General features: G+C 38.1%; 1 protein-coding gene across 2 annotated transcripts in view; it reads right to left on the minus strand.

Moving 5' to 3' along the window:
- The window catches only part of MRRF (mitochondrial ribosome recycling factor), a 55,750-nt gene extending 44,624 nt beyond the window's left edge, over nucleotides 1-11,126 (minus strand). Inside the window, exons 1-2 of one of the 2 annotated variants that reach the window (XM_082842517.1) lie at nucleotides 11,060-11,126; nucleotides 6,083-6,294 (exon numbers count right to left, since the gene is read on the minus strand). In XM_082842517.1, the coding sequence (XP_082698643.1) occupies nucleotides 6,083-6,266 (184 nt within the window). In that variant the 5' untranslated portion in view covers nucleotides 6,267-6,294; nucleotides 11,060-11,126. Of the gene's footprint in view, nucleotides 1-6,082; nucleotides 6,295-8,604; nucleotides 8,644-11,059 lie in introns of those variants that run through there. The other variant, XM_082842518.1, reaches the window with a different exon arrangement.
- Nucleotides 11,127-11,142: the final 16 nt, after the last annotated feature.

Below are 11,142 nucleotides of genomic sequence, written 5' to 3' on the forward strand. Positions count from 1 at the left end.
CCGGTAGTAGTGACAATGGCTTATATTTTAGAAAGCAACAATACTGAGAACTGAATAAAATTCTAGTTTATATCTAAACCATCATAGCGATTTTTCATATGCATCTATAATGTGTATATGCATACACAGATCACTCCCGTGAGTATCACAAATAGTCTCGCATTTCTTTAAGGAGGGTGTGGGAAGGAGAAAAAGAATAAAAATATTTAAATAATATTATCCTACACTAGTTTATTTATTAAGAATTCAACAAATATTGATTGAGATCATTCACAACAAATTTTATTGAACATCTACAGTGAGCTAGATCCTGAGCTATTTATATACCATATTACAATTTGCAATGCAATTTCAAGTACATTCTGCTTTTAGATATTCAGAGCAGCTCTCTGACTTAGGAAGAACAGAGATTATTATTGTCCCTGCTTTACAGATGAGAAATTTGAGGCACAAGCCATTTAAATGTTTTGCCCAAAGTAACCAACCAGTTAGCAGCGGAGTGATTTTTTTTTTTTAACATTTATTTGCTTGTATCACCATCTTGCTTGAAATCTCACTGGTCTTAAGTTAACGGGCTAATGGCTTAGAATTGTCAGAACTGATGAAAGAGGTGGATCTTCAGATTTAGAAACACAAGTTCCAAACAGGATAATAAAATTCTAGGTAAATTCACACCTAGACATTTTGTGAATGCAGAAAACCAAGGACAAAGAGATTGTGAAAACAGCCAGAGAAAAGACAAATTATCCATAAAGGATCAAAATTTAGAATAATAGCAACAATAGAAGCTAGAAATAATTTCCAAGAGCAACAACAGAAGCTAGAAACAATGGAAATAGTATCTTCAACTTTAGTGTTAAACCAAGTATGCATGTTAAAAATTTTAAGTTATGCCCATCAATATTAGAATGGATAAATATTCTTTATGAATGAAATACTATACAACCATAAGAAGAAAAGATCTACAACTACAAAGAAGAATTTAAATGAGTCTCACAAACATGATGTTAAGCAAAGTGGCTAGACACAAGAATCCAGACTGTACAGTGCAAAATCCAGGTACAATAACATATACTAAACAGTATAACAGATAAAACTATATCATTAGTAGTTAGAATAATAGTTACCTGCAAAGGGTAGAAGGTGGTAAGTTACTAAAAGGGAGCAAAAGGGCACTTCTGACATGCTGGGAATGCTCTGGTTTTTGTTTTGGGTGCTGATTACATAAGTAAAAATTATATAAGTGAAAATTATCAAGCTTATTATTATTTTCTTATGATAGCTGCACTTTTCCATAGGTGCTTTATTTTTTATTTTTTTGCGGTACGCGGGCCTCTCACTGTTGTGGCCTCTCCCGTTGCGGAGCACAGGCTCCGGACGCGCAGGCTCAGCGGCCATGGCTCACTGGCCCAGCCACTCCACGGCATGTGGGATCTTCCCGGACCGGGGCACGAACCCATGTCCCCTGCATCGGCAGGCGGACTCTCAACCACTGCGCCACCAGGGAAGCCCTAGGTGCTTTATTTTTATAAAAACATAGAACAGAAATTAAAAGTAACCACCAAAACAATAAGAAATAGAATGTATACCTTCCAAATCAGTAGAGATGAAAAAAGAATAAAGAAACTTGATTAATTCAATAGAAAGGAGAAAAGAAGAAACAAAGAAAACCTCAATAAAGAGGTAGTACAAAATAATAGAAATACAAGTACCCAGACCAAAGAACCAGTTAAAAGTTAGAGACTCTCAGTAAGATTTTTTTTAATCTAGTCGTATATAATATATACAAGAGATTTTACAAAAATATAAGCTCACAGAAAGTTTAATGTATGGGCATGAGAAAATTATAACCCTAGCAAATATTAATCAAAAGAAGGCTGGTGTAGTTATATTAAGACAAAATTGATTTTACAACAAAATGCATTATTAGAAACAATGAGGAGCACTTCATAAAAACAGAAAAAATTCACCAGAAAGATATAACAATTCTGAGCTTCAAAACTACTTATGGACTGAAGAAAAATGCACAGTGGAATTTTAAAATATTTAAAATGACAATAATAAAAATACTACACAACAAAGACTTGTAGGAAGTACCTAAAGTTGTATTTATAAATTTACAGTCTTAAATGTTTACAAGAAAAGAAGTCGAAAATTAATGAACTAACTGTCCAGCTCAAAGGATATAAAAAGAACAAGAACATGGGAGGAAGTAAACGATATAGAACAGAAGTCAATAAAGTTTTAAAAAAGAGAGATCAAAAAAATTAAAAGCTCTTTTTCTAAAAAGGTGTGCAAAATTGACAAACTTCTGTCAAAAATAATTGATTAAAAAAGGGAAGTAGGGACTTCTCTGGTGGCGCAGTGGTTAAGAATCTGCCTGCCAATGCAGGGGACATGGGTTCGATCCCTGGTCTGGGAAGATCCCACATGCTGCAGAGCAACTAAGCCTATGCGCCACAACTACTGAGCCTGTGCTCTAGAGTCCGCAAGCCACAACTACTGAGCCCACGGGCCACAACTACTGAAGCCCGCACACCTAGAGCTCATGCTCCGCAACAAGTGAAGCCACAGCAATGAGAAGCCCGCGCACCGCAAGGAAGAGTAGCCCCCACTTGATGCAACTAGAGAAAGCCCGCGTGCAGCAACGAAGACGCAAGTCAGCCAAAAATAAATAAATAAATAAATTATTTTTAAAAAGGGAAGTAGACACAAATAAATAATACTAAGAAAGAAAAAGGGGACACAGTCACCAAAACAGTAGAGATTTTAATAATCTTAAGAGACTATTATGGACAACTTTATGCCAAGAACTTCCTATAAACATATAATTTACTAAAACTAACTCAAGAACAAAGAGAAAATCGGGGAGTTCCCTGGTGGCCTAGTGGTTAGGATTCTGGGCTTTCACTGCCGTGGCCTGGGTTCAATCCCTGGTCAGGGAACTGAGACCCTGAAAGCTGCATGGTACGGCCAAAAAAGAAAAAAAAAAGTATTCCTATTCACCAGCAACCAAATAGAAAACACAATTTTTAAAAAGATATAAACTTAAAACAATGAATCTTGTATAAAATAACACAGAATATATTTATGACCTTAAAGTAGGGGAAAATTTCTTAAAAAGGATAAAAAGAGCACTACTTGATAAAGATTGATAAATTGGTCTACATTAAAATTAAGAACTTCTGTTCATTAAAAAAACACTGTGAAAAGGCAATTATTATCAGCAATACATATATATATGCAGAAGTCTTATCTTTAGAATACATTAAAATTCTTACAAGTCAATTTTTTTAAATGGGCAAAAGACTGGAAAGAGGATATCCAAATAACCAATAAGCAAATAAAAGGTGCTCACCATCATTATTCATCAATGAAATATAAATTAAAACCATAATGAGATATAAATGCACACCCATCAGAATGGCTAAAATTAAAAAGGCTGACCATACCAAGTGTCCACAAGCATACAGTGGGTATTTAGCAAATAGAAAGCTAAAACACTCTGGGAAGGAGTGTAACCTGACATGACTACTTTGGAGAACTGTATGTTCTGAAACTGAACTGAAACTTAATATATGCATAACCGAAGGCTCAGCAATCCTCCTCTTGGTATACACCCAACAGAAAGGCATACATATGGGCATCAAAATGCATGTTCATAGCAGCATTATTTATTTTAGCTCAAAACTGGAAGCAATTCAAATATCCATCAACTATAGAAAACACACATAAATCGTGGTATACGCATTTACTGGGGTACTATAAAGAAATAAAAATGCACCAACAACTACTACAGGCAACAACATGGACAAATCTCACATATAGATTGCTATCAAAGGAAGCCAGGCATGAAAGAATACATCTTGAGGTCAAAAAGGGCAAAACAAGTCTGTGGTGGTAAAGTCAAGAGAGGGGCCTGTCTTTTGAAGGGTGACAACTTAAAAGGACATGAGGGAAGCTTCCAGAGTACAAGTGACGTTCTATATCTTAATCTGGGTGATGGTTACATGGTTGTGTTCACTTTGTGAAAATTCACTGAGCCATACACTTACAATGTATGTATGCACTTTTCTGTGTACATCACTCAAAAATTTACTTTAAAAAACATCATATACAAAAGTGACAAAAATGATGATAGCCTAGAAATAAACCTGATTAAAGAACTCTGCAAGATCTTTATGGAGAAAACCTGACAATACAAGTTTCATAGAGAAGAGCAAAAGGCCAAGAAGAAGAAAAAGAAAAAGCTAGCGTGTTCTGAGGGGAAAGATTTGTACCACTAGATTCAAGACTTGTGATTCAGGCATTAAGGAATTTAGTGCAGGGAGAGATGAGTAGTTCAACACATCAAGAACTCAGATATAAATCATACCTACAGAGAAACCTGACATATGACAGAGGAAGCATTACAAATCTGGGAGTAAAGAAGGGCTACTCAGTAAGTGAGGTTGACACACTTATTATCCATTTTAAAAAGAAATAAAATAGATTCCCTGCCTCACATCATATTCAGAAATAAATTCCATATGGATTAAAAACCCAAATGTGGAAAGTAAAAACCTTTAAAAGATTTAGAAGAAAATACAGAAGAATAGCTTTATGACTTTCAGATAGCTGAGGGTTTGTTAAATAAGACAGAAAAAGCACAAATGATAAAAGAAAGAACTGAAAAATATGACTACATTGAAACTTATGTTCAATGAAAGACATCATAAAGTAAAAAGGCAAAGTAGATACTTGCAACATATACAATCAACAAAGGATTAGCATTCCTAATATAGAAAGAATCCAATAAATCTAAAGGAAAAAGTCAACCAACTTTTTAGGAGGCAATCAAAGAAGACAAAAACTGAATAGCCAATGAAATATGAAAAGATGCTGCTTACACGCTGCAGCTAACGTCTAGTGCACTTGAATACTGCAATGCTGTGGACATCAGGAGACCTGGATTCCAGTTCTGCCACTAACTCGATATGATCATGGGCAAATGTCTTACATATGGACCTCAGTTTCCTCATTTGCAAAATGGTGAGATATGTGCTTCACTAGGTAATTAGAAGAATTTCTTCACTGGATAATTACAATTCCTTCAATGGATAATTATAAGGATCAAATTAAATTATTAAATGTATGTGAATTTAAAAAAATATAATGCAACCTATAGATCAAAGTTATTAACTGAATATAAGGCTTCTATGCATTAAAGCTCTTTTGGCAACTTGTTAATTTTCCTATTAACAGAAAAGGAAAAGGTCTGCATGAAACCATAAAAGAAAAGCAGTGGGAAAAATATCCAGTAGGGTATTTCAAGCACCATCCTTAGGAGTGGAATCCCTGACCCACCACTGCAAATAACAGGTCTGCTTGACAATTTTCTGTCACTCATTCATTCCTTCAGCAAAATTTTTTGATACATACTATGTGTCAGGCCCTGTTAGTTGCTAAACAAGAAAGATATAGACCTCACAGGGTCCAGTATGGAAGACATAACAAACAATAATTAACTAATTAATGAGTGCTGTGCTTAAGTACATCAAAGGTAAAGTAACAGTGTGCACAAATGCATGTAACAAGGGACCTGACCCAGCCTAAGAGGTCAGGGAAGGCTTCCCTGAGGAAGCGGCATTTAAGCTGAGACCTGAGTTGTATCAAGGTCTCATTCTTGGATGACACAAGCCATTAAGATCATCCATCTAAATCCATGGCTCTAATATCTCCTCACCCACCAACCTTCTGCTTTTAATATTATTTCCAACGCAGATCTTCCTATAAGGAGAAGGCAGGTTGATCCCTGCCACAAGTGTTCTGATTTGCTTGGCACTTATACCTCTAATTCTAAATCTAAAAGAAATTAGGCATTTTCTGAGCCATAATAACAAAAGAGGCGGCATGGCAATGACAAAACAGGTTCTAATACCAACTCTGTCACTGTGACCTTTTAAGCTAATCAACTGAACCACCTGAGATACCGTTTCCTCATGAGGCATGGGGAGAAATTCAGAACATCTCTGAGATCCCTTCCAGCTATGATAATTCAAGGGCTAAATATAAGACAGGGGTGAGGAGGTCATGCCTCTACCTTTGGCTTTCTTGGTAGCGAAATGACGGATTGGTACAGCTGGATAGGCCAGGTATTGCCCGTGGTCATTCTGTCTTCCACTCACTGTCTTCAGCGTAACTTCTGAAACAGGTCTGGTCAAGGCTGCAAGGAAGTTGCAAAAGGCAGGGTGGACCAGGCGGGAGCACCTTAAACCCAAGGCCATGACTGAAGACAATTCTTGTGAACACCCACTAAAAAGAACAAGACAAAAAGGAGATCAAAGTAAAACAGACCCTATTACAACTTCAGAAAATAATCTGTACCAGTTAGCAAGTAAATCCTCTCAGCAGAGTCTGTCAATCAGTTTTGAGTATGTGCTAGGGAACTTAAATACGTTATCTCTAATCCTCCTCCCAACATCTGTACAACTTAATATGATTAGCCCCATTTTATACTATGAAGAAACTGAGGCTCATGGAGATTTAAGTAACTTGCTCACAGTCTGCAGGACTCCAAATCGCCATGCTCTTTCCACTACAGCAAATGCCCCTTAGCACACAGGGAACAGAGTTAAGTAAATGTAGAGCAGACTAAATCCTTAATGATGGTAATTAAACCCTTCTAGGAGAAAAGGCACAAAATCTTGATAAAGTTATACTATAAAGAGGAAGGGCAGAGCACTGGAAGAAGACTTTAAACTAAATAAAATCATTTCAACAGGCATAAAATGACTGGAAAATTCACACAACAGCATTTAATTAAAATTTTCTTTGGTTCCTTATGCACCGATTACCAATTAGAATGCACTTTACTGTGAGTCTGAAGCATGGCTGAGGTTTGAGGTCTTCCATGTTATAGAACTAAAGCTCTGGGAAATGCCACCCTCCTTGGTGTTAACACAAGTTACACATTATACTTCTGAGGGCTTTGACCGTGGAAGAGATGCTAGAGCCTACAGCTACCTCTGGGATAGAACACAGCTCTAGCTTACTGGCAAATGTAGCATTAATAGCTTCTGCCAGGAATCTGGCTATTATTACTCAGCTAAAAATTAAGCACGATTAGCAGCAAATACCTGGAAGCTACCGTCTTTGAAAAACAGCCCCATACCTCATTAAAAAAATTAAAACTCTCATCCTAAAATTTTGATGCAGTATAACAGACTGAATAAGAGCATGGGTTTTGCAGCCATAAGACTTGGAATCCAATCCCATCTCCACCACTGACTAAATGCCCCTGAACCTCTCCGCACCTTGATTTCCTCAACTGTAAAATGGAGATAATTATAGTTATTTCCTAGATTTGGGAAGAATAAATAGCTTAATGTAAGTAAAACACTTGGCACAGTCTCTAGCAGACAGGAGTTTCCCAAAAGGGTACCTACTGACAGTTGACACCTTTCCTTTCAAAGACTTCCATGCCAGGGTCAGACACAACAAAGAAATCATACATGTCATTACTAAAGTACAAGGAAGCCTAGAGTCAGTCACATCTAGATATAAATTTCAACTTTGGGCAATTCATTCCACTTACTGGGCATCACGTCCCCCATTTGCAAAATGAAAAAAATAATCCTGTTCTTAAAGTAAAATGAGATAGTGAATACATATTAAAAACCTAGTAGCATGCCGGGAATATAGTACCTGTTTAATAAAAGCTGGCTATCACTATCACTATTTTTTTAAAGAAAAGCAAATGAGTTGCACAAAGGCAAATAACTTCTCCCGATGGAATTTTTAATAGCAAGAGATGCTAGATGTCAGTGAACAGTGTGTGGACGTCAGTAAAGACAGAGCTAGATAAAAAAATAAAAAGTTTTTCCCCTTTCACATTATTAATACCTACTATTAATGGAGGTCAGGCCTGGGCTTCCTGCTTTACCCATATTATTCATTTAATCCTCTCAAAAATGCCACAAAGAGAGTATAATAATCTCCTTTTTACAGACGTAGAAGCTGAGGCTCAAAGAGACTGTCACTGACCAAGGGCATGGAGCTAATAGTTCCGCCCTGTAGCAGCAAAACTGTTCACAGAAATGTGCCTCTAAGTGAGGTTTCTATATGTAAGTTTTTGCCTAATACAGCTAATGCCTAACCCACACTTATATCCAAATATGGCTGTATAATATAGTTGTTTTTTTTAATCTACAGGGTCTCAATCTGGCTGTTTCATTAAGACAGGTTTCCTGGTGTTCCTGTTGCAGGTCATAATACCAATCCACAAAGCAACAGGAAATCAAAATGGGTTAGAAATAAACAACCTTTGACAGAAAACTCACCCAAAAGCAGACCCAGTACACGTGAACTGGAAGACGACTCTATAAATAAACCACACTGCTGCAATGCCTAAGGCGTAGATTTTAATTGCACAGAAGTCAGGAAACTTCAAAGTGGAAGGTCAATAAAGGCAATCCCTTGGACCTTTACCTTAAGAACATGCATATTAACACTCAGTTCAGCAGAGAAGTAAGGTCTAGGAAAGGAACCATTATGGGAGCCCAAGTATTATACAACAAAATGAACCTACACTCAGAAAAAAAAATGCAGCAGGAAATATCTGACCTTTGGATGCGGTCTTGAACTGGAATCTCAGTTTGCCCATTTACTAGCTGTGTGACCTTAGGGAGATCATCAGCCTCTCTGAGCTACAGTTTCCACTGCATCTTTCTCATGGTGATATTAATGAGCCTTTGAAAAGGTAATTATAACAATAATGAAACAATAGCTTATAATCATATAGTTATAACTATGTGCCAAAAACAATTCTAAATGATATATTGCATATATTAACTCATTTGAGCTTCATGATAACCTAGGATATATGTACTTATTATTATACTCATCTTACGGATAAAGAAACAGAGGCACAAGATAAATAATTTGCCCAAGATTTTATTTCAGGCACTTTTGTTCCAGAGTCTATGCTCTTAAACACTATCCTAGATTGTGTACATAAGGCAGTATAATTACTGGCATTATTTTTCCAACTGTTGAAACATTTTTTAAAACTACTTGAAGCACATATTCTTTATCCAAAGTCGAGGTTCTCAAAACTTGAATTTTCCTGTTTTTCCATAGAAGGTGCACTTTAATTTTGTAAAGAAATAGATGAGGAACACAAAGTCCTGGTTTATCCACTGTCCCAGCAACCCCTACCAATCCAGCTGTATATTAGCTTATGATATGTAGACTTTTATAAATGTGGGTGTGCACACACGCAGGTCCTTGTTGTATATAAAATACTTTCATGTGTTACCTGGTTCTCACAGTAACCAGGGTTGTGATAATCACCCACATTTTACAAATAAGCAAATTGATCTTTCATTTCCTTGAATATTCTTCCTGCTCCAGGGTCTTCAAAAATACTGTTGAATCTACTTGGAATGATCTTCCCTCACCTCTTTAATGAACTACCTCACACTTTTCTTTCAGATTTCAGCTTAAGCATCACTTCCTCAGAGGATGCCTTCCTTGGCTATCTCCTCTAGCCCAATAGGTCAAACGTCCTATAGCCCACTTTCATAGCGCCCTGTACTTTTTCATAGCACCTACTTTAACAATACCAGTTAATATTGGTGTAGTTATTTGATTATTGTCTAATTCCCTCCATAAGACTATAAGCAGTACAAGGACTAATCTATGGTTGTCTCGTTCACGGCTGCATCCCCAGTCCCTACCACAGTTCTGAACATAGGAGATACTGAATAAATGTGAAGAATCCATGAGCGAAAGTCTATAAAGATTAAGTCCTTCCTCAAGGTCACAATGCCGGCACCAGAACTGAAATCTAAGCCTCAGACAGTAGGTCCTAGGCTCTACTTCCCACTGCTTCCATTATCTCTTGGTTTGCCAGATTTTTCACTTAGAGATAATAGGGCATGTTCTCTAAATTCAGTGCCATGTGAAGGCATTTACAGTATCTGACTCTATGCAGGATCATGTCCCTGGCACAGGCAAAGGAAGGATGAGACACTTTAACAAGTGGAGAAAGAGCTTTTGCCTAAGAGCTAGGAGGGCTGGATTCCAATATTCCTATCTCATCACTCCCTGTCGGCCATCCTTTTTAGATTCATAACTACCCTGTATTCAAAAAGCACTTGTGTAAGCTCTGCTGATGACCTGAGACTTGTATCAAGTCATTTCTTCTACCTAGGTTTTCTTTCCTCAACTATAAAACGAAGGGTCAGACTAGGTTTTCATTCTTTCTAAATATAAAGCTCTCCAAGATTCTGAGAATGCGAGAGAGTGGGGTGACAGGAAAAAGGCATCAAACTTAGAGAAGACCTGGGACAGAGTGCTGGTTCCAGCACTTCCTAGGTATGTGACCTTCGATAGGTCAAAATCTCTGGGCCTCAATTTCATCTGTAGATGACAATAATATTTATCAGGGTTATCAGGACGATCGAATAAGATAAGAGCTGCAGAAGCACTTTGTAAATATAGACGGGCTATTCAAATGACAACTGTTTTGCCACTGGGCCGCACAGAGTAATGGTTAAAAGTTGAGGCTTTGGAATTTGGGCGCCCTCACTCACTAGCCACGTGACCCGATGAAGTTATTTCTCTGAGCTTCCCTTTCTCCAGCATGGGGGATTAAAAATACCTACTCCCCTGGGAGTAAGGGGCGTGGGTTCGATACTTGGTTGGGGAACTAAGATCCCACATGCCACGCGGCCAAAATAAATAAATAAATAAAGGGTCTGGACTTAATTCTATAAAAAAAAAACCCTACCCCCAAAAGATTGTTATGAAAATTAAATGCTCCAGCCAGGTGGCAAGTTACTAAGTAGCTGTCCCTATTTAGTAAGCCCCGCCTCCCACCCTGGAAGTTCCTAGCTAATGAGATGAGCCCCGCCCCCAGACTCGCTCAGATCAGCAGGTCCCGCCCCCAGCCGTAAAGGTCAAGCCGGATTCGAATGGAACGCGTCCGGGTGTTCAGTCCCCCAGAGGTCCTTGAGTAGAGATCTCTGGCACCCGGGCCCCGCGCGCGCCTCGAGGCCGTGCCGAGGCCACTCACCAGCTAGCGCCCAGTCTACTAGGAAGACTCGCACGACCGCAGCGACGGCGGCGGCGCGGGCGTCGTGACGTCACGGGGCGGGG

This window comes from Leucopleurus acutus (genome assembly GCF_964270905.1).
Source record: "Leucopleurus acutus genome assembly, chromosome: 7".
In the NCBI taxonomy this organism is placed as follows: domain Eukaryota; kingdom Metazoa; phylum Chordata; class Mammalia; order Artiodactyla; family Delphinidae; genus Leucopleurus; species Leucopleurus acutus.